At 52.8% G+C, this 22,211-nt stretch overlaps 9 protein-coding genes across 9 annotated transcripts; 5 read left to right on the top strand and 4 right to left on the bottom strand.

The window, feature by feature from the left end:
- Nucleotides 1-454: 454 nt before the first annotated feature.
- On the bottom strand, nucleotides 455-2,587 carry CCOS01_15365 (uncharacterized protein; the record flags this gene model as incomplete). Its single annotated transcript, XM_060463504.1, has 3 exons — nucleotides 455-1,567; nucleotides 1,617-1,827; nucleotides 2,553-2,587. 3 exons carry the CDS (start codon nucleotides 2,585-2,587, stop codon nucleotides 455-457), a joined length of 1,359 nt encoding a protein of 452 aa, XP_060306107.1.
- A 2,683-nt stretch (nucleotides 2,588-5,270) lies between these two features.
- Nucleotides 5,271-5,968, top strand: CCOS01_15364 (uncharacterized protein; the record flags this gene model as incomplete). Its single annotated transcript, XM_060463503.1, has 3 exons — nucleotides 5,271-5,488; nucleotides 5,650-5,726; nucleotides 5,829-5,968. 3 exons carry the CDS (start codon nucleotides 5,271-5,273, stop codon nucleotides 5,966-5,968), a joined length of 435 nt encoding a protein of 144 aa, XP_060306106.1.
- Nucleotides 5,969-10,189: 4,221 nt separating this feature from the next.
- CCOS01_15363 (fatty acid hydroxylase superfamily protein) lies at nucleotides 10,190-11,425 on the bottom strand (the record flags this gene model as incomplete). The annotated part of the gene is made up of 2 exons (XM_060463502.1): nucleotides 10,190-10,599; nucleotides 10,717-11,425. 2 exons carry the CDS (start codon nucleotides 11,423-11,425, stop codon nucleotides 10,190-10,192), a joined length of 1,119 nt encoding a protein of 372 aa, XP_060306105.1.
- A 526-nt stretch (nucleotides 11,426-11,951) lies between these two features.
- On the top strand, nucleotides 11,952-12,110 carry CCOS01_15362 (uncharacterized protein; the record flags this gene model as incomplete). The annotated part of the gene is made up of 1 exon (XM_060463501.1): nucleotides 11,952-12,110. The coding sequence occupies one exon, from the start codon at nucleotides 11,952-11,954 to the stop codon at nucleotides 12,108-12,110; it is 159 nt and encodes a 52-aa protein (XP_060306104.1).
- Nucleotides 12,111-12,143: 33 nt separating this feature from the next.
- CCOS01_15361 (uncharacterized protein) lies at nucleotides 12,144-12,526 on the bottom strand (the record flags this gene model as incomplete). Its single annotated transcript, XM_060463500.1, has 2 exons — nucleotides 12,144-12,320; nucleotides 12,458-12,526. 2 exons carry the CDS (start codon nucleotides 12,524-12,526, stop codon nucleotides 12,144-12,146), a joined length of 246 nt encoding a protein of 81 aa, XP_060306103.1.
- Nucleotides 12,527-14,486: 1,960 nt separating this feature from the next.
- On the top strand, nucleotides 14,487-15,602 carry CCOS01_15360 (translationally-controlled tumor protein; the record flags this gene model as incomplete). The annotated part of the gene is made up of 5 exons (XM_060463499.1): nucleotides 14,487-14,654; nucleotides 14,846-14,957; nucleotides 15,083-15,220; nucleotides 15,286-15,448; nucleotides 15,518-15,602. Coding segments are annotated over 5 exons (666 nt in total), but the record flags the coding sequence as incomplete, so codon positions are not given.
- Nucleotides 15,603-16,085: 483 nt separating this feature from the next.
- On the bottom strand, nucleotides 16,086-17,477 carry CCOS01_15359 (uncharacterized protein; the record flags this gene model as incomplete). Its single annotated transcript, XM_060463498.1, has 2 exons — nucleotides 16,086-17,339; nucleotides 17,400-17,477. 2 exons carry the CDS (start codon nucleotides 17,475-17,477, stop codon nucleotides 16,086-16,088), a joined length of 1,332 nt encoding a protein of 443 aa, XP_060306101.1.
- A 492-nt stretch (nucleotides 17,478-17,969) lies between these two features.
- CCOS01_15358 (uncharacterized protein) lies at nucleotides 17,970-19,063 on the top strand (the record flags this gene model as incomplete). The annotated part of the gene is made up of 2 exons (XM_060463497.1): nucleotides 17,970-18,032; nucleotides 18,092-19,063. The coding sequence occupies 2 exons, from the start codon at nucleotides 17,970-17,972 to the stop codon at nucleotides 19,061-19,063; spliced, it is 1,035 nt and encodes a 344-aa protein (XP_060306100.1).
- A 999-nt stretch (nucleotides 19,064-20,062) lies between these two features.
- Nucleotides 20,063-21,454, top strand: CCOS01_15357 (uncharacterized protein; the record flags this gene model as incomplete). The annotated part of the gene is made up of 1 exon (XM_060463496.1): nucleotides 20,063-21,454. The coding sequence occupies one exon, from the start codon at nucleotides 20,063-20,065 to the stop codon at nucleotides 21,452-21,454; it is 1,392 nt and encodes a 463-aa protein (XP_060306099.1).
- Nucleotides 21,455-22,211: the final 757 nt, after the last annotated feature.

Here is a 22,211-nt window from a genome sequence, read left to right as displayed (position 1 = left end):
TGAGTAACCGTTTCCCATCAATGAAGCTTGCTCAATGCAGCCACAGCAAATCCGATCCAAATACTCCAAACACCTTGGTAATGTGTACCACATTTGCGCCGTTGCCCGTTGCCCATCTTTTCCTTTGTGTGATGTCCATTCCATTGTCCCCAGAGTTCCTCAAAATGTCCACCACATAAAGCGCCGTTGGCATGAAAGCCATGAGTGGTAGTAGCTGTAGAAGGGCAAGGAAAGGGTATATCTCGTCCAGTACTCCGTCCAAAATCCGATTCCTTTTTGTGAATATGAGCTAGTCAGCCCTGTGCCCCAATGGGGAAGGCTGATGCGATGCCGCCTTTTCGTATAACCTGATATGTAATCCGTCTAGGTGGCTTTGGTTGTGTGCTTAGCCATCGATATATACGACGGTAGTGCAGAGTCACCGTGTAGTGTGACCTGCGTAGTAAATTTCTGTTCAGATGCCCTTGCCGCGGATGACATCAACCATCCAGCCCATCTCATTGACCAAGTCGTCAAGGCCGTTGTCAGCGGGGGCGGCAACCATGGTGTGAACACCGGGGTGAACCTTGATGCCGGGAGCCCGGGGCAAGCTGTAGTTCTGCTCCAGAGACGGCTTCCTGGTGCTCGGAAGAGACAAGGGCTGAACGAAGTTGGCATCGCTCTCGTTGGAGTAGCGATCCTCTTCGGTAGAGTCATAGAAGGATGGAGTATCATCCTCAGGAGAGATGGGGCCAATGGAGGAGGCGACGCTGGAGTCAGACGAAAAGGAGAAGCGCGAGGCGGATGGTGCCGTCGCCAGGTCTCTCAGCGTCTTGTTGACGGGAAGAGGAGGGAGAGGCGAGTACTTCTTCTCGCGTGTGAGAACTCGCGGGGCGTGCACTACCGGCAAGGTGCTGTCAGAGTGGGAGCGTTTGAAGGGCGGTGGTGACAGGCTGGTCGTGTAGGGGTTGACCTCGTAGGCCGAGTTGGCAAAGTTCTCATCATCGTCTCCCTCCTCGGCAATGTCGTCGGGGATAACAACAGGCGGACGCCCATATGCGCTAGAGGAAGCGCTGGAGAAGGGGTTCTCATCGGAGAGGAACCGTCTCAGGGACTCTGGGGAAAGATCGCGAGTTCGGCTTCCCTCAGATGAACCGCTTCTGTTGTCATCCGAAGAAGATCCAGAGTACGGTGAAAGAGGGCGGTCCTCATCCTCGGATTGGCGGCCACGCTCAGCAAGCCGGCTGGTGGACGGCTTCCTGTTGAACATGCGACGCCAAGACGGCGGCGGGGAGGTAGAGCCGGCGCGGGAAATGGATCTGCCAGATTGTGCGGCCGGTGCGGAGCCCAATCTTCGAATTGAACCGCCAGGCACTGGTGGTGGCGGCCTGGGCGTAATGAACTTGTCTTCAGGGTTCATAGTCTTCTGTTCACCAGGACGGAGCGAGCCCAACGATGCGCTCCTCTTCCTCTCGGCCACTTCGTAAGGGACATCCAGAGTGTTGACAGTCTGTCCAGGAAGGTAAGGGCAGTTGGTGGTGGTAGGCAGTGCCGGGTTGTGCGACTCTTGCGTTCCATCAATCTCGTACTAAGACGTGTTAGTGCGCGGATCAACCTAGCCTCGCCAGATAACCTACATAGTAGTAGTAGGTATTTCCCATCTTCAGGCCGCCGTTGCGCTTGGTATCCCTCGCACCCAAGTCGTCGTCCAGAACAATGTCCTTGAAAGTGTGGCATCCGCGCCATTGGCCGCGATCTCGTCGAATATCTCGTTCCATGGTGTATGGTTTGGTGAAGTTGTCCCAGGAGCCGACCAAGTGTACTGATCTTACAGTCGGATGAGTCTGACTACATAGTCGTGATGGTCAGCGAAGGGAAGTAGAGGGGTTGCTTCTGGTAATATATATGAAGAGCAAGTGAGAAGGTATGAAGCATGATGCGAAAGCCAAGACACCAGCCACTGGGCTTGCGCCGAGCATCAGACCTAGTCCCCTGTCCCCCACCCAGGAGCGGACGAGGTGCCGATCACCGTCGGCGACGATTTTTTTTTGGCTTTGCAAGGTGTTTGACGGAGTTCTCGGAAGGTTGCCGCTGAGAAGCTGGTAATGGCAGGTGAGAAGGTGTGAGGGGAGGAACGGGCGCAGGCCAGGGCCGGGGAGGTAGGGCATAGCATAACCCGATATAAACTTTTCCATCCGACAATGTTCGAAACATGAGCCCAAGCAGACGGTTAAGCAGAAGCAAACAACCTTCGGCGCCGGTCCCCGAATGCTTTCCCCGACCCTTTGAGGAAACCGAAGAGATGTGTGTGAATGCTAAATGAGGAGAGGCAGCGAACTCTCGCAGACCTTGTGCTTCATTCGGCCGTACTGGGATTTGTGCAGGAGTCATGTAGGAGGCGTGATGGGACGAGGGGATCGAGGCTATTGGCCAGACATACAATTATGCGAGTTCGAACGAGAGGGCGATCGATCTTGTTGGATTTGGAGCGAAAGCGACGCCAAAGTTTCGACCAGCGAACGGGAGAAGAAAACGAAAGCGAGATTGCAAAGAATTAGATAAAAGCGACTCACAGCATGAACGTAAAGAGCGTCGTTGTAGGGTCCATGATGGGAAGCTAGAAAAGAGACAGAAGCCTGAATCAAATAGGGTCGCGGGGTGTAAGCCTCAATTAATGGAATGTTTGTCCCGCTGTGCCGCGTCTGTTGGTACGGGTAAAGCTGGGGAAGGAGGCTTGGATCTGCACGTTGGCCCGGCCGGCGTGGTGTAAGTCGACTTGGCCGGCGTTGGTTGGGATACCACAGTCTAATTCGATATCAATGAAACGCCAGGAGCAGTCCCATTCTGTCTGGATAGACGCAGAGAAGCACCAGGTTGAGGACAGGCGAGGCAGATTTGAAATTGAGGGACAGGGTGGGCGGCCAATGGAGGGGACTGGATGTGCGTGGAAGCGCCGTGTTGGTGATCTGGAAGGGCGAAGTCGATCGCTGACTGGCGAGCGCTTAGAGAAACAAGCGGGCGGGCCCTAGGCATGCAGAGCAAAGACGGCAAAGCAGGTACGGTTTCTAGGTTTGGAAACAGGCGAGGTAACGGAGGAATTGTAAATGTCCAGATGGGGTGTTAGAGGTTGAGATGGTCGCCAGGTACCCCGTCTCGAGTAGGTTGGTGGTGGACTGGTGGTTGGGTTTGGAGCCTTTGGCGGACCGGTTTGTGGGAGGATGACGGAGTACGGAGTACGGTGTATGGACAGGTACGGGATAGTTGTCGAGGAAGTTTCTTTCGAGGTCGCTCTGCAATAAATATGAACCTCGGACGGAAACGGGGGCACGTCTCGCGAGCCTTGGACGGAGTTGGACCCAGGATCTTGTAAGCTGAAGCAGTAGCGCGGGTGAGAGAATAATTAGACGGTGGTAGCAGAGATGCTCAACAGGCCGGTCTGACCAGTGGAAGAGCGAGAGCCAAGCCAGGGTCTCCCAGTCTATTTGAAGGGGCCCTCGACGGGCACTAGCGAAAGACAAGAGCTGAAGGAGAGGCGTGGTGGGCTCTTGTGGATTACCGAATGGTCCTTGTACTCGATCTGGCGACGCTTTGAGCGCCCGCAAGCCCCCTTCTACCTCTGGTAATTCCGTAGGACCCGCGCGAAGCCCCAGTCGGAGGAGGCGTCAATGGTGAAGGTAGTTGGACCAGATTGGGAAGAGATGAGGCGGCGACAGCGGCGTTGGGCGACCTAGGCAGAAGAATCGTGGCGTTCCAACTTTGTACACAAAAGTAGACGGGCCTTTCCTGACGCAGTTGGTAGCGTGGCAGAGGCTGCTGAAGCCCTCACGAGGCCTGAAGAGCAAAGGCGAGTGTCCGTACTCTGTACTCCGACTGCGTAGCAGTTCATGCAGCGGGCTACTATGGCCAGGGCTAGCAAAGGCTCGACAGGCCATGTGGGTTGAGCTTGACTCCTTGTTCGAGGTTGAGTGCCGGGTGCAGGAGCAGGGGGATGTTGCCGTGCGGGAGGATCTATTGGACGATGTGCTTTAATTAAGGTCCGTTATTGTAAGGTACCGTGCAGTGGGGATTGGCCAGAAAGCTGCGAGGAAACAACCTTGAAGGTGACTTTTTGACTGGAGCCCTGGAGACTGGAGCCCTGAAGGTCGATTTGATCAAGGTGACGTTGGGACCGTCTCAGGACCGCAAGCAGAAAAAGACGGCGGTTGGCTGTTGGTTCGTGGCGTAGCCAAGTGTTGGTTTGGGTATCTTTGTATCTCTCTATTTGCGGCGCAAGGTGACAGGGCAAGGTGAAGTCGAGACTCGAGACTTGAGGCGGCCGAAAGATGGCCAAGCCATTTGCATTTGAGACGGCTGACGGCAGCCAAAGGTCAGAGAAGAGAGCTCTGTGTACCTTACACGCAGTACCTGGATAGTTGATGATTTGTGCATGTGCTTGTGCGTATGACATACTACGTACACCGTTCTGTACCTGCAGGATGCAGCCTGGAAACCGTCAGAGCGAAGCACCTTGCGTGCGCCTTTCTTGCCTCAAAATGTCGACCGTGACAAGCAGACGGGAAAACGGAAAGAGCAGAGGCATCCGTTCCTGTCTCGTTTGGCGCATTCGTCTTCCCCTTTGAGAAACAACTATCGCGGAGCGTCAGTCATCCTGAAAAGTCTACCTACCTACCTTATGTAGTAAGCACGTACAAGAAGTAGGTAGGTGTGGTGGCAGGCACGCCTTCCTTCTGCCTCTACCTTACTCTACGTGGAAGAAGGCAGGTACAGCACGACGATGGTGATGCCAGTTTGGGTTTGTGTTTCGTGTATTCCTTCCTTCCTTCCAAATCCCCCGTGCCTATTCCCCGAGCACACCACTCGTCATACTGGGCAGTCACCACTCACCACCCAGTCCTCTCCTTCCACGACAACGCTCAGCGGGTGAACCGTGTCAGCCCCAGAGCCAATCAGTTTCGGTCTCCCGGTACTGTGGACGGCGAGAAAGCCCCACGCCGACCTCCGTCGGCCTCTACGCCCAAGACTCCGAGACCGCGCCCTCCCTGTTGGTCGCCCGTCACAACCTGCCGTTATCCGACTTGATATATGCTATACTCCGTACTGAAAAGCACAGATCAGACATCCAATATGATGCTGAGAGAAGCGCCGCGGGCGATCAAACACTGCACATTCGTCAGCAGGCAAGGCACCCAGGCGGCACACCTCGATCGATCAAATTGGCTGTATCCGCATGTGCGGTGTATCGTGTACCCCAGCCAATACCTGGTTTCATTACCAATGCTTCCCGACCCCAGATGTACCTCTCGACGACATTGGACGAAGCCCACCCGACTCCTACACTGCCAATTTCACCAGTGACCTCACTTCGGTGCTCCACAGCACACCACACGATACACTACAAACACAACAGCACGCCGTCGTGGAATCTCCGCGACATCCGTGCTGCATTTCAGCATGAAAAGCAAGCCTCACATGATGCCACCGACCGCGACGTCTCCCCAATGACGTGCCTGTCATTCAATCGTATCCCGGGCCTCATCGTCAGGCCGATCTTCTTGTGGTATCGCCGACGTGGCAGCCCCCAGCTAACCAGTGTTACTGATTTGATCTAAGTTGACAACAGTCTAGACATGATACCCAAGGGCCAAATACCACCTCAACCCGGACACGCAGCAATGCAGCAACCCAGGACAACCGCATTGTCCGTTGCCCCGATGCAGGGTCCCATTCGGCGTCATACCTCGATGGCCGTTCGTCGAGATATGCAAATCACGGCCGACTGGTTCCGGTGCAATCGCCATTTCCATCCGAGTCCAGCTGCCTTTGACCGCCAATGTCTCACTCTCTCATAGATGACCGGCTGGTAGATAGTATCCTGTGGCTTGGTGCCAATAGCTTGTTGGCGTTCCCGGCCCTAGTCGCTTCCGTCGCAGCTGAATTCACCCAAGCTAGTTCAACGGCCATGGCTATCGCTTCTCGACCATCGAGATGAATCGGGAACCCGCCAATCCAGATCGGACCTGCGCCGAACTGGAGTCCGTCGACGGAACATTACTATCCACTCCACCACCACCAATGATACTACATACAGACCGGATCGTGACAGGCGTTCAAGCCATTGAAAGCGGTATGTCTCCGCTGTGGGGAGGTAGCTGCGGCCACCGAAGGGCACTAGCGCAAGGAACTAGGTGCAGAAACCCTGCATTTATTCCTTTGTGGTGTTGTGCAGCTCTCTCTCGCGGCCGGTAGCAGACCTGTAATGCTAAACGCTTCCTCGTCCCTCCACAGCGTTGACATTGCATAGCTTCGCGTTAGAGACCTCCTGCCACAGATCTAGCGTCGCCTCTGGTACCGGTGGAACGGGAGACTTTGGTCGTACACGAATGGCGCATCATCTAGCCGTTGGCCAGAGGACGGCAGCAAATGCAATGGTTGCATCACACAGGGCGGGCAGCAGGCAGCTCTTTCAAGATGGATCGGAATGACTTGGCTACCTAAATCTCACGTCCCGGATGCCCGCGGTGCCGCCTAATCTACCTGCTTGCGTCTTGGAGTCGTACTCTTTGCAAGCTCGATATTCTCGAGCTGGCGTCAAAGGCTTGAGCATGGCTACCCACCACGATTTACGCTCGTATGCTTTCTCCATGCGACGCGGCGCCGAGTCGAGACCTCGTGATGAGCGACTCCCAGACCGCCGCCGACTTGTCTCGTGCAGAATCGGCGATGCCTCAAACAGTTGTGGTTGCCCAACAACTCTAATCTCGAACTGAGCGACGACTTCGTAATCGGTGTTAGGGAATAGCAGACTCGGCCGGCAGGCTGCATCCTCCCCTCGGTTCCGCGCTCTGCAAAGACTGCAAGGTTTCAATGGTCCTAGCTTAACGGTTACGGCCGACTCCATACTCGTCTCAACTTGACTCGACAGCTACGTTTGTTTTGCAATTCTCAAACAAAGCGGTAGAAGCCGACTGTGCGCGCGGCCACAACCTGGTGCTTTAGTTATTTTTTCACGACTCGGATCCATTCTATCCACGTCACAGGAAACATGTTTATCGCCGTCCTCAGTTCGTCTGTACTGCATTCGACCTCTCCAGACCCATCACCCGCTGGTTGTCTAAGCTTCTCCCCGACTCAAACGAACTGTCATGTCTGAAGATTGGAGTTTGCCACATAGGTCCTGGCTGAGGCACAGTGTCGCAGTCGAAAACTAAGAACTCCGGGGGCCGTCGGGTGCCGAACAGTTCATTGGCTGTCGTGCCTCCCTCGAGGTAACGTCTGGAAGCCAACAGCCGTTAAGGGTCCAACCCAACGCCAGAGTGGAATGAACCCTTGTTCACACCCAATCTCCTGGTTCTCCTGAGCGAGTGTGTTGTAAGACATTCAATATCACGAGAGTGTCCACACTGCGGTGGGATGTCTCAAGAAAAGCAACGCCGGAGCAATGCTGTGGCCGTTGGTTTTCAGGAGTGGGTAACAATTAACTCAAACTTCCCGACCCTTAGCGCTCCAACTCGAACTTGCAATTGTGGCTCGAAGAAGCGCAGTGGTGTGTACTACCTCGCAGCCGTGGACCTGCTATTGCGTGGTACCGGACGAAGCCATTTGCAGTCATACCAGACGCCAGATGTTATCTCGTAATTGCTCACCTCAGGCAAGCAGGGAGTAACAAGCACGGCTATATCCATTCCGCCTATTGCGGTACGTGTAAGTGAACCCAACTCGAAAGATCAGCATTGTTCTCCACGATATCCATCCAGCTTGCGGCGCCGACTCCCCGAGGCCCTGACCCGTTCGAACTCCACGTCCCCGGACTTGTCAAGTGTCAAATCAATCAAACAATCAGGCCTCAGCCTGCCTCAATGAGGCCTCTCTCCACTGGCCGTTCTTTGGGGTTTCCGCTGGAAAAGCACGGAGGTCGTTGTGATCATGACAAAAATAATGGTCTTTTTCCAAACGCGCACTGAGTTCGAGTGTTGAGTGAGTGGGAGAGATAGTCTCCCGGGTGTCTCCCATGCCTTTGTTTCGTGGCACGGTCTGGTGTTTCCAGTTCGCCGCCCGTTTCAATGTGCGCGCGTGTGCGCATGTGTGTAGGTGCGCGCATCCCGTTTATTGTGAGTTGTTCTGTTCTGTTTCCAAATATCATTGCACGAACGGGTAGAATCCTTCCAGGTGACCAGGAGGAAACAGATTGTCGGATGATCCTGATCCAGGCGTGGCGGTGCAATGAGAGACTATTCTTCATGCAAAGCAAGGTACAATGTTAGCCGTCGTGATCGTAGGACGATATGGAGTTGCAACTTGGCGAGGAGTCATATGTTTTGACGCAATGTTCATTAAACATTATGATTAGAGAGGAACACCAGTCCATTCTGAAAAATGTGAAGGAAAAAGTTGGGAGAGAAAGCCGGCTAGGACCCACGACCTTCCTGTGATCTCGAGGCCCGCCATGTAAGTGCAGCGAGGTACCTAACCTCAGGTGAAGGATCCCAAAAGCTACATCGCCCTGTCGCGAGATTTACTAGTAACCAAAATGTATAAAAAAGGAGAGAAGCCGCCCACAATGGCGTCACTTGTGGTAACTTGCTCGCCACTCAAGGCTGCCCATCTCGGCACTCCAATGATGGGGTGTTAAAGGCACAGTCATACCCGTTCGGCCGTCATCTACAACGGACGCTGCTTCCCGTGGAGAACCTACGAGTATTCTGGAGCCTATGAAGGATTGTAACTTCAAGGCCCGTGGGAATATACGTGAAGTAGACTGGTAGAGAGTATTCATGCCATGGGTAACTCATCAACCATGGGGGCGAATTTGCACGCTCAATCAGGAAGATACAGATCCAAGTCAAATCAGGGGTCGTCTAGTGCAGCAGCAGTAGAGACAAGCAAACAGGCAAACAGCGTAAGCAGTGTAAGCAGGTCTCAGGACAGACAGTTAGAGAAATAATGCCCCAAGCGTTCGGACGACCGAGAACCGAATCGCCCCTCGTTCGGAAGTTACATGTCTCTCCAACTCCGATGAACTACAAACACATCGATGGTCCCTATTCTGTGACTGCATGCTGCAAAGCTGATGCTGCTGCTGCTGCTGCCTGCGAGTTATATGTAATATGTACGAAATGTCGAATAGTTCCAACGTCCTGCATCTGACTGCCTATACATAAGGTACCTGTGTCCCATCTGCATCTACGTTTGAGACGCCGCACGTCGACAATTATAGAGTGGTGCTGTCGCTTACATGTTGAGGATGTGTACCTAAGGTATGTGAGAGGAGGATGAGTATCCCCGTAGCAGCGACATGGAATCGCTAGGAAACGTCCTGCGGTCAACTCCTTTACTTTTCTGGGTAACAAAACACAACATATGGACGCAAATTCAACTGAGATATGGTGTATGCAAATCTCACCTTGTCAAGACATATACTGCGTCTACAGAAAAAGGCTGCCGAGTACACGCTTCAGAAATGAGAGCATGAAAGATCTCAAGGGATTCATCATCTAAACCCCCTAGGAACGAGGATAAGGAATTATTATAGTCTTTCCATTAGTCAATGTAGTTGTAACCGGGTTATCTTTGTGTGTTTCGTCCCCCCTCCTCTTCCCTCATCCCTCATCCCTCATCCCTTACCCTCCCCAGCTCCTCCTATTCTTCGTTGCCCTTACAATTTCCCTCCCCATCTCAAAGGATATCGGCGGGCGGACACAAGCCTTGAAAGCCCCAAAAGCCTTGTTTGAAAAAAGGGGAGGGGGTGTAAACAGTAAACCTCACATGCTTGCGAGTGTGTGTACAGCTGAGAAGAAAAAAAAAATACAAATTCCCAGGCCAGTCTTTCTCTTCGTTGGTCACAATACTTGAAACAGGAAACAGAAAAAAAGGACGACCTGCTCCTCAACCCTTTAATCGAACGTGTGCCATTGTTTCGACATGATATGAAAAGAAAACGCCTCATTCCCAATGCTATCCCTAATTGTAGTTAATTGTATAAAGTGGTGGCTTGTTGTGTTACTGCGTGCAAGAACCAGGCTTTTCCTTCCCACAAGTATTGTATGTGTGAACTCAGAAACCGGTCTCGACTTTTTTCTTCTTTCTCTTTTCTGACTGTTTTGGCATTGTGGTATCGGGGCAAGTTGGGTTGTTTTACAGAATCGAAAAAAGGGAGCAAGTTGTATTTTATGTGTTTTGTTTTGTTGTGATTTCATATCGCCGAGGGACCCTTTTATTCGGACTTGGCCGCCACCGCGGCTCCCTTGCCCTTTGACGCCAGCAACCGGTTTTGCCTGTCGCCCTTGTACCGCGTATCGAGGGCGCGGTCCCAGAAGATGAAGAAGGGCTGAGAGAAGTTGGTCTTGATGCCCCACGTCTGGTGGTGGATGTCGTGGTAGGCGGCGTTGTTGCTCGTGATGTGCTGAAGGGGGTCCCAGGGCAGCGCGTAGCCGCAGTGGTCGTCGACGGTCTTGACAGTGGACAGGCAGAAGAACAGAAGTCCCTGCCTCGCGCTCATGCCGGTGAGGAGGAAGCCAATGCCCGCGCCGAGGGTGTCGAGCAGGAAGCCCTCAAACGGGTGGTTGTAGAGGGCTCCATAGGCGTAGGGGACGTAGAGACGGTGATGTCTCGAGTGGAATGTCGCTAGGAGGTTGTTGTGTTAGTTGAGCTGTTTGCCACCTTTGCGCCGAAATACCCCGGGAGCCATTCGGCCGAGTCGGAGTCCCGAGAGGTCGGGGGAGGATTTGGGTCATAACTCACTGTACATCCACTTGTTTACGTGCATAAGACGGTGGAGGAAGTACTGCCATGTGTCAAGGATAGAGATGGCGGCGAAGAGCTGGAACCCAGGAATGACGAGCCAGTAGATTGCCTTTGCGACGAGCAGTTCCCAGGCGGCGAAGACGGGGACGACGGCGTGCGATCCGTCGAGCTCGGTAGTGAGGAAGGGGTAGTGACCGCCGGCGAGCGCACCGGCGATGAAGGGGTGCGTTGCGGACATGTTCTTTGCGAGGGAAGCGGCGTTGAGGCCGAGCAGGCCGAGGATGGTGGGCAGGGCGCGCTGGGCGACGCGGACGCGGGTGGCCCAGACGGCGACGTCATAGTTCTCCTTGCCCGTGAATTGCTCCTCGTCAATGTACTCGAGGAAGACGGACATGCCGACCTGGATGAGCTGCTGGAGGAGGACGTCGCGGGCGACCTCGTAGCGAGAAACGTGGTTGCGCTTGGTGATCTCTTCGGGGGTGTGCAGGCGGTACTGCGGCCAGACATCGTAGACGTCAATGACGTGGAAGAAGAGGGACAGGATCCAGTAGACGACGATGGGCAGGAAGATGCGCAGGTAGACGTCGGGCAGGCCGGGAATGAGGTCGGCATAGGGCTTGAGGGTGTATTCCGGCAGAGGCGGGAGGTCGCCTACGGTCGACGTGAAGTTTGCCGCCATCGTGGGTGGGATGGTTTCGTTCACCATGGCGGGTTTTCGGGTTCGGCGGTTTCTCTCGTTTGCTCGGTCGGTTCGGATGTGGTGGGATTAGCGATTGCGTCGGTCAGAGGAGGATTGAGATGTATGCTCGCGTGCGTCTCAAGGCGAAGAATCGGAGGAACGCAGATTGAAATAAGAAAGTAGGGAGTGACGGGTTCGTGTGGCGGGTGAGGCGGTTTGTAAGGAGCGGACGGAAGTTGGATATATGAGATGCCAATCCTTGGGGGTTGCCTGTGCCAGGTAGGTGGGTGGATGGTGGTAGGGTGGAGGATGTCAAAGCAGAGAGCGAAGCACAGCACAGGGCTGAGACGGAGCAGAGCAGCAGCAGCAGCAGGGCGAGCTGTAATTAGTAGTATGCGTAGTAGGTAGTTTGGTAGTGAGTAAGAGGACGTCGGGAGACTGGTGGCGAGTTGGTTCGAGGTTTCACTAGCTTGGACTAGCATTGGCCCTTGTTCGCAATGCGCCCAAAATGTTGCAAGTATTCGCTGACTGGAGTGACTTGCGCGCCCGGTGCATGCGGTGCTTCAATGCGCCTGATAGCAGGTACAAATGGAGTTTATCTGGGTACCTTTGGTCTGTGGATTGTACGGATACCCAGTTGAGTCTGATTAGCGGCGACGACGGGGCAATTTTTTCTCCCTCTACGGAACACGCAGTAGTAGATCTCTTGTAAATATCCGTACTCTAGGTACTAAGGTAGGTATCCTTACGCAGGCGTCGCCGCGCCGGGTTCCCAGGCCCAGGAATGATGCGCTTTTATCAATCTCGCTTGTGAAAAGGCGCGGGCCTCTCGCCTTTCGACCGTCTCCCGGCTTTTGCCACAGATCGAACCACAACTGTTCACTTGTCTCCTCGGCCTTTCGACCTGGTCAGTTGTACCTGACTACCATTGTGGTAATAGTCCATATCCACGGCCGCGGTATCCGGTTAGTGAATCGTCAACAATACGTCAAGCGCGATGCCTCTCCTGTATCAAATCTTCTTCGTGGGCCTGCAATTCAGACTCTTTTCATCACGGACAGACTTGCCTTGAGTACCCGTCACGGGTTTGGTCGCGTAAATTGCGGCGGGCTCTGCGGGCTTGCCCATGCTGTCATGACCTCTTTAACCATGTGCGGCTTGCTACGCTGCCGTGTCAGGCCACCGGGCCCTCCCCTGTCGATGCCGTAAACACGCGGACGCTTCGGTAGCTTAAGTAAGCCCGTGTTACCGCGATGCGATCGAGTGCCAAGCGCCAGATGGTGTTGTCTCCAAGAGAGGGGGCTTAGGTAAAACCGTAAGGCAATTTCACAAGCATGATGCGCCCACTATGGGCTCGAATAAGCGCCCCCCCTTTTTTTTTTTTCCAGATGATTCAACAGCAGTACAGAAAGCCTATCAGTGAGACCAAAACAACAAGAAGGACGAGTGAAGAATGAGAGGATGATGAAAGGTGACGAGGAGTGCTGACAAAGGAGAATCAACTTCATTGTTTTGTCTTAAGGGCGGTCCCTGATCATGAATGCCCACTGTTTAACTCCATCGTTTTGCATTACTAGAGGATTGCCGTAGTATATATAGACGCTACCTTACCCTCGAATTCCGTACTATTTAACCTTAGCCCTTTTTATAAGTTACCTATCCTTTTTTTTATTTTACCCTCTCCCTTATTAAAAAATTACTAAAATCGTAATTTTAATAACTTATTAATAAATTAATATTACTATTTAAAAATAAATAATTTACGTTTATATATAAGTACTAAGAGTTTTATTATTATAAAAATAATAATAAATATACTAAAGTATTTAAAAAAGCTTTTTAATAAATTTTTAATACTATTTAAAGTTATAGTCCTCGAGTTATAAAAAAAAGCTAAGGTATTATATTAATATAGCCCTATTTTTAATATTAATATTAATAATAGTCTTTTTAATATAAAATATATTATTAATATTTTATAATTATATTATTATATTTTATAAATTATATTTAACATTAATAAGAATTTTAATATTATTTTTTAATTCGTTTTTTAGTTTTTTTATTAAGGTTATTATTATAAAGTTAGTTTAATTATTAGTATTTTAATAAGTATTTTAATTTAATATACTTAGAGGCTCTTATAGCCCTTAAGAAAAGGCTTTTAAAAGACTTATAATTAAACTTTTTACTTATTATAAATAAAACTATTATAATTAAAACTATAATACTAATTATAAGCTTTAATAATAAGTAATTAATAATATAATTTTTTTTTTTTATAACGAGTTTAAAAAAGTATTTTAATTTAAATATTAAATAAGTATTATACTATTTTATTAAAATTATATTCTTATATTTATAACTTAGAAAGAATTAACTTTCTTCGATAATAAGGTACTTAGATCATGAATGCTATCCCACTCCCAATCCATGTGTCGGGCTCATCATAAAACACCAGACGATGTTACACGTCAGGAGTGTTCATGTGACCCGGAAGAACTGGTTGGTGTGAGTCTGGGCTGGGCTCACCGCTCTCGACCAGCCGCAGAACGTAGTTGAGGCTATCCCAGCTTCAATCCCATTAAGCCACGACCTGCGGTGGGTATCGTAAAAGGCCCTTCAGCGGCAGCGGCGCCGTCAAGGGCTCGATTCCATCCACGGCTTAGGTAAGACATCCAGTTCACCTCGCCAAAATCAACACCACATGCCCCAGATCATCCAGTCTTGGCTGAGAAAATGCCACAGGCTTGAAGATGCTCATTGCATCTGAAGCCCAGTGAAATTAATTGCTTCACTGTATCTTCACCTGAATGATGAGATACAGATAAAAAACGGTAAAATACCATACTGTCGCAGGATACCTTGAAAGCCGAAACTCATCGGGTTGACATCTCTTCAGGCTCTGGTCCCACGTCCCGCACCTTCAGTGTTCTCGCCCTTCGGGCAACCCGCCATGATGTTAGGGATCTGGCGGTGATCAAAGGCTTGAGCACTAACAGCCTTTGAATACGGATACAGGAACCCGCCTGGCTTTTTTGCCGCCAACCCAAATCAAGACTAGCTCAGAAAACCCCACCAAACACAGTCCCTCCCACTTGCCAATTTTGCGAACACTTTTCGCCCTTCAAAAGCGACCCCCCTCCTTTCTGCTCGTTCCTTCTACTTCTCCAGACCCAGACAACAAACTTCCCGTCTCGCCAATACCTCACCTCCTCGACACCTCAGACAAACCGCCAAGATGATTATCTACAAGGTACGTCTAATTTATCATTGCCAGACCACTTCTCTCAAGGACTGTGGACGACTTGTGCAGCCAGGCATAGCTGTTTTTACCCCTCCTTCGGAAATCCCCCGCCATTGGACGGCTGGGGGGTTGAAAAAAAATGTTGATGTTTTAAAGATGAGGATCAGTTTCAATATGCTGACCGAACAACCGCGATACAGGACATCATTACCGGAGACGAGATCATCTCGGACTCCTACGACCTCAAGGACATCGATGGCATTGTCTTCGAGGCCGACTGCGCCATGATCACCGAGGGCGCCGTCAGCGTCGGTTCGTGAACCACCCATCCGCCCACATCACCCCTCCCCGCTGGGCGCTTACCCCGCGCGTTTCCCAAGCACATCGAAACATACATTAGAAAAAACAACATTCTGACAGAAGCGACTTTTGCACAGACACCGGCGCCAACGCCTCCGCCGAGGAGGCTGACGAGGGTACTGAGGACGCCGAGATCAAGGTCAACAACATTGTCCACTCTTTCCGCCTCCAGTCCACCCAGTTCGACAAGAAGAGCTTCCTCGGCTACCTCAAGGGTGTGTGAAACCATCTCATGTATAAATAAAGGCATTATTGGTGTACTGACAAGCTTCGCAATTAGGCTACATGAAGACTGTCAAGACTGCCCTTCAGGAGAAGAACGCCCCGGCCGAGAAGATCACCGCCTTCGAGAAGGGTGCCCAGAAGTACGTCAAGGAGACCCTCCTTCCCAACTTCAAGGACTTCGAGTTCTACACTGGCGAGTCGATGAACCCCGATGGAATGTAAGCAAAACCTCCCACCCCAAGACCTCCCTCGTCAGACCCGCCCAAATGATGCTAACCTGTGGACAGGGTCGTCCTCCTCAACTACCGCGAGGATGGTGTCACCCCCTACATCATCGTCTGGCAGCACGGCCTCGAGGGCATGAAGGTTTAAATCTCGACACGGAATTAGTTCTTTCCCTGTTGTTTTTTCTCGAGATTTTGTCGGTGTTTGTTTTGGAGACCGAAGAATTTGACGTCTTACAAGAAAAACACCTTTGCTATAGCGTACCACCCATCTGCTTTGGCATATATCCCTTCAAAAGCCCCCGTAGCAAGCAAAAAAATAAAAAGCGCACACCCGGCGTCGGCCGTGCTTATGATCATATGAACGAAACAACTTTTTTGCCTTATATACTTGCTCGACGAGCTTCATTTTATAATGAACACTTGAAAGTGATGCTCCCACAAAGTGGTTCGATTTCAATTTTGATACTACCCCGCAACGTGAGGTAGTCCGACCATTAACAAAACGCCGCAGAATGCATTGGCCGACTGCAGAGGAAAATGCATGCACCAACTCAGCCTCGGAATCGTACGTGATGCCCACTAGCCAGCTTCATCCACCACCAACATCACCCCAAAAAGCCTGCCCAGCTCAAAACGTCGGCTTGGTTGCCAAGGGGATCGGAGGAGGTGCATCATCGTCGTCTCGAGGCGAAGGCGCCGGCGGTGGTGCCGGTGCTCCAGCCAGCTGTGGCTTCTTCTTTGGAGGCGGCGGCGGAGGCGGCTTCTTCTTTCCGACTGCGCTCACCAGCCCAGGCGGAGGTGACAGCGGGCTCGGCGCCGGACTAGGTGCCGTGGTTGTAGTAGTGTCCGCATTAGCCCCGGCCTGCTGCTTCTGTCCGACCTGGTCGTTGTAGAAGCTCTTTGCCTTTCCGGCATAGTTTCCCGCCTTTTCCGTGATGCCGTATTTCTGGTTAAAGTTGTTGGCGCTCTGGTACCCGGACTTGACCTGCTCGCCGTGCCGCTGACGAAAGTTGTTAAACGTCGACGCGGCGGACCGGGCGTCCGAGACGGAGACTGATGACGGGTTCTTGTGGAAGTCGGCTGCGGTGCGCAGCGCGGCTTGCTTCTGCTCTGTCGTGGTGCCTTCTGTCGGCGGCGGGGTGGAGGACTGATGGTTGGTGACGGCGGATTTGCCCAGCTTGGCGAATCTATTTTGCAACTCGCTCATGTGACCGCCCCCGCTGGCGCTGCTGCTGGTGGTAGGCGGAGGCGGCGGCGGTGAGAAGGCTCCGGCCCGGGGAGGTGGCGCGGGGCTGCTGGCGTTTGATCGGACCGGTGGTGCGGGCGCGGACTTTCCGATGCCTAGTGCGGATACAGATACGCCTGCTGCTCCTAGTCTGTTCATCGCGTTCTGGTTCAGGTATCCGCCGCCGCTGCTTGACGCCGGTGGTGGTGCTGATGCGGGCGACGCCGGCCGAGCTACCGACGAAGCGGAGGGTGTTCTGGGCGGCAGTCTCGGTGGTAAGCTCGGGGGCGGCGGCCGTGCGGCACCGGCTTGACCCGGCACCGGCGTCCGTCCATCGGCGCCATCCTTTCTTCCCGGCGGGGGCGGCAGATGGGCGGTTGAGAGGCCTGTGGTATCTGTGCGCCACGGCTTGGGCGGTGCCGCTTCTTCCTCCACACCTTCCTCGTGTTGCTGCTGGTATCGGTTCGAGTCGTCGTACGGCGGCGGTGGGACGCCAGGCGATGCTGCGTTGGAACGTGATGGCGGGGGCGGGGGTGCAATTGTTCCCGGGACACGCTTCGGTGGCGGTGCAAAGGTTGAGGGATCTGTGAGGGACGATAGGGGTCTGGCGACGCGCTCCTCTCTGTCGCTCTCCGTTTTCCTTCCCAAGAGGCCGTTCTGTCGTGTGTCTGGTTAGTTTCCCGTGGCAGTTGCAGAGACGCCCGCCCGGTGACATACCACTTGGCCCTTGAAGGTGGTGCCCGGTTTCTCGGGGTGCCAGCCATTCTTCATGAAATTTCCAAAGTTCGACGACATTATTGTAGAGGCTGGGCCGAACAGAGGGAAAGGGGGAAGAAGTGTTGCTGTTGACTCGTGCCCTTGGCGTGTGGAAAGGGGAGATTTTGTCGACGGCAGGTTGTGCAATTAATGTAAAAAGCACCGGTGGAGGCTCACATTGCGTCGTCCCCGGCGGTGGTTCTCTGTCAGCGCTCCATCCTGGTTTCCTGCGTGACGTCGCCCGAGGTGCGTGGCAGTGTTACCCGCTATCGAAATCGCTAAAATTACGGGTGTCGCCGTGCTGGGCCGCTGGACTGGGAATTTGGGGGAGGGTGGCCCCCCGCTGGACGCCTTGCGATTCAGGCCTTCTTCCCCCTCCCCCATTCTCGGGGGAACAGACCCCTCGGTCGATGTGCCTTACCAAATATTGACTTCCGTCGCGTCCGTCGCGTCTTTGGAGATGGCACTTTGTCCGCCCACTTAACCACGAACCTCTCCCCGACAAGCCCACCAGTCAGCCGATTGAACACGATGGCGCAGCGCACGATAATTGACGTGGAACTTTTGACAGAACATCTGGGATACGCACCAATTGTAAGTCTGCTATTGGCACTGAAATTACGCGACGCCTCAGAACTTACGCCTCCTCTCAGTCGCTGCTGGACAGCATCATCAATAATGTCAATGCCGTAGCCGACAAGACGCTCGACCGCGTCGAGCAGGGTCTTTCGAAGGCGCCTCCGAAAGCGCTCGGGTTCGAAAAGGCGCTGAAGCAGAAGAAACGGTCCGCGGACGAGGTTGTCGACGTCGAGGAGACGGCGAAGCTCGAGATCGTCGACGGCGTCCACAAGCTGGAGACGCTGCTGTGCGCCGCGATTGACAAGAATTTCGACAAGTTTGAGCTTTACGTCATGAAGAATATTCTGAGCATTCAGCAGGGCCAGCGAAACTGGATGCGCCTCGCCCATTACGACGGTCTCGACTTCAATGCCACTCACGAGGACGCGCCGACGAGGGAAAGCGTCGATGCGCTGAGAAGGAAGCTACAGGCCAGCCAGCGGCTCAACGTGATGCTACACGCCGAGCAGGCAAAGAATGCGGCGCTACTGGCGAAGCTGCGAGGGGTCATTGGTGGTAAGCCGGCCGGATCCAGGGCTTCGCTGGTGGGACAGGTCAAGGTTGAGGGGTCCGACGACAGGGCGCCGTTCCAGTTCCTGCAGGAGAAGGGCGACTTGGCAGACGGTGATTTCAAAGCGCCTATAACGACCACGACCGCCTTCAACATGTCGCAACTCCAGGCGCTGCGCGCGTTATCGACGTCGCTGCGTAACATCATGCCTGACCTTAAGGACCCGTCCAGCACCGAGGACGGCCCCGAGAAGCAAAAGAGTTGGAGACGAGAGAGAATGGAGTATGTCGAGGGGGCCACGCGGAAGCATCTGGAGCATGTGCGTGGGCTAGAACTCGGCAAGGATGGCGATGTGCGCGATGGCGAGTGGCAAGGTGAGGGCAGGAAGTTTGCCATGGGCGAGGTGGAGGGGCTGGAGCAAGTGGTTGCCGCGCTCGAGGGAGGTTCCGGGGAATCTACTGAGCAGCCCGATCTCGACGCAATGGACGAGTCATGAAGTGATTATTCGGATGTCAACTTCTTTGAGAAGATTGAAATGAACTCACAATCTCGCCACCGACAGAGCATGCCCAACGGCACCGTCGTCATCTTAGCTGCGATGCCAGGTCAGGCGATTTGGTTCTTGCGCAGAGCGACCACTCGCTTTCCCGTCAGCGGGCTATCACTCAGACGGATCCCAATCAATGTCGAGGACTGAAGGCAAGGCGGCAAATTCGACCGCGCCACCTGCTACACCCATAGCAGGATAGAAACTCGATGTGCCTGAGGCAAGTAAAGCTCGCTGCTTCACTCAGCCAAGCACGAAAAGTTGCAGGGCAGCTATTTAGGATACCGTCACCGTTGGGGCATCGACAGGGAACGAGAATCCACATGGATCAAGGCCATGGTGTCTTGCCAATACTAGCTAGGCTAGAGCAGACGACAGATGTCTCGATGATGCAGACTTCTCTCATGTCGAGATCGCTTCAGGAGGGCCCCGCGTCTCTTCTGGAGAGGATTCGCAAGGACGCAGAGCATTGGAGGTATGGGCAGAGACATATCACAACTTGTTGGGTTCAATATACGTGGAATAAGATGCGGTTCAACCGAGAAGGATGGCAAGGAGGAAGGACAGACGGAGAGAAGAGAAACCTCAGGCTCTAGGCCCATTCTTAGAACCTGAACACATAAAATTCGTTCCTACCTTATTTTTCACCTGTGGCTGGCAAGAACCAGATCTTTACCTCGTGACCAAGGGTCGCACTCGGTCAAGGAAGGAAGTGATGCCCCAAGTTGAAACGGGGTTTCTGCCTCTAGGTGAGCTGGGATTTCCAAGTGAGGCAAGAGGTAGACGGAAACTAATATCTGACTTCAGGAAAGAGCGGTGCCTGCCTAATTACCTAATCTCGACCCTACATCACCGCGACACCCTGCCGTTTGTTATTGCTGTCAAACCCCATCCTCATCAGCTCCACCACATCGCGCACCTCTCACTTCTACGGCATCACCGACCAAGATGCCGTCTCATCTACCCGAAGAAATCTTTCTCGCAATCATCAAAAGCCTCACACATCCCGAACCGACCTACATGCGCCCCAGCGGTCGAGACTATGCCACTTTGTCCAACCTTTGCCGCGTATCTAGAGGTTTCCAGAAAGTTGCGGAGCCCTTTCTTTACCATACGGTTTGGCTTTCGGATTGTAGCTTCAACCGTTTCCTTGAGACCATCAAAAGCAAACGCTACCTAGGAAGATACGTCAGGCATCTCACCATCCCCCGTGGGCTCGATCACTCGTGGGCCGAGAAAGACCTTGAAGAGCAGTTATTCCAGTTGCAACGCTCTGCCGAGCATGGGCATTTCAAGGCCGCCATTGATCGTTATAGAAGTGGTTCTGGAGAGCTCTTGCGTTTCCGAGGAGCTCCTCATATGCTACTCCTGGCCTGGCTGCTTCCAGAGGTGGAGATCATGCATTGCCTGTCAGACGATGGGCAGATGGAATTGATCGGCGAGGTGGAACAACCGGGACCCTTTCCCCGTCTACGAGAGGTCCATGCCAACCAATGGGAACATCTTGAGGATCGCCAAAGCTTTCGGCTCTCTCGATGGGAGCCCTTGCTTTTGCAGGGAGTGGAGGCCTTTAGCGGAAGGGGAATCGAGTGGAATGAAACGGAACAACCCCTAGCGCTGAGGTCGGTCTGCCTGTTTAACTCGCTATATAAGGCAGCGGACTTGACAAACCTGCTCAGGTGCTGTCCCGATCTAAAGGCATTAAGCCTAAGATGGGGCAAGGCCTTCGACAGCATGTTCAATTACGGTGGCGGCGTTCCCGAGTGCAATGGAATCGGCGAGGCTCTGCGTCAACATGGAAAGAACCTCCGTAAATTGGAGCTGGACTGCCGCCCAGAATTCGAAAAGACGGATGACTACCATGACCCTGATGACGTCGTAAGACTGGGACGTATCGGGTCACTGCGAGAATTGACACGGCTCGAGACGCTCGAGATTCCCCTCGATATGCTGCTGGGGAGTGATGGCGGGCATGGATCGAACCCAAACGAAGGGAACATTGAGGATCAGTCAATGACATCAATCCTGCACCTCAGCAATGTTCTACCGAGCTCAGTGGAGGTGCTGGGGCTGCTGGAAGATTCGTCGAGGAGCGAGGAACGTTTAAACCTTCAGGTACAAGGCTTACGGGCAACTGGGAGCATGGTAAAGCTGCGTTCGGTTACGGTCCTCCGGAGCGAGGTAATCCCTCTCGACCGACATGAACTGCTGGCTGATGTTCTTGGGATCGAACATAAGGTTAAGGAATCGAAGAGAACAATCAAAATATCGGACCAGGCGGAGATTGAAATAATATGGCTCTCCGAGAATACTATGTACTTTGGCAGCTCCCATCTTTGAGTTGTGATGATGATGATGATGATGGGAAATGGGCGACACGGTAGCTTGCCGCTCAATACCACACTTTCAATCTCACCACTGCTATTACTGCTGCTGCCGTTGCTATGTTGTTACTCCTTCTCTCTACATCTTCCTTAGCGAGTACGCTCTTGAAAGCATAGTCAGAAAATAATCATACATCCAATGAGTTCCAATCTGATGGGTCCACTTCTGCTCTATTTTGTCGCCTGCTCCGATGTTCAAGGTAATAAAACCCCGTGGTGACCCGGATCCCACTTCCGGGCCGGGTCATGAGTCGGGCGGCGTCACGGCGCTCTACTGGACCGGAGTCTTCCGTATAAGACACATTCCCTGAAGGTCTTACGGATATCTTACTTGAGATAGACATTTTAAGCCACCAGGCTCGAGGTGTTATTTTTCAAATGATGGAACGGAGTCTCACTGTGGGCAAATTACTCGGACTTGAGGTTACTAGTCTAGCTCCATGAGATTTGCTCCTTGCTCATTGTATCACGATAACAACTCGCTTGTCTAAAATACGCATTAAAGCCGCTGCATCCATCGCACCACTCGCTCTTCTCGCCTCGTCGAAATCAATATCCCGAGCCTTCCTGGTCTATGAACCTAACTCTCGGCTATCCTCGCAAGCCAAGACAACAAGGTCTAGCACCTACTCTTCTGGGTGTAGCCTCGCATCTCCGCGTACGACTTTGCAATTGAGTTTGCTAGACCCTCTTCAGCACGCCGAAAGTAATGG

The sequence above is a fragment of the Colletotrichum costaricense genome (genome assembly GCF_030867565.1).
Source record: "Colletotrichum costaricense strain IMI 309622 chromosome Unknown Scaffold_23.1, whole genome shotgun sequence".
Classification (NCBI taxonomy): Eukaryota; Fungi; Ascomycota; class Sordariomycetes; order Glomerellales; family Glomerellaceae; genus Colletotrichum; species Colletotrichum costaricense.
The sequence above is the reverse complement of the archived record's forward strand: the minus strand, read 5'-3'. Positions and strand labels throughout refer to the sequence as shown.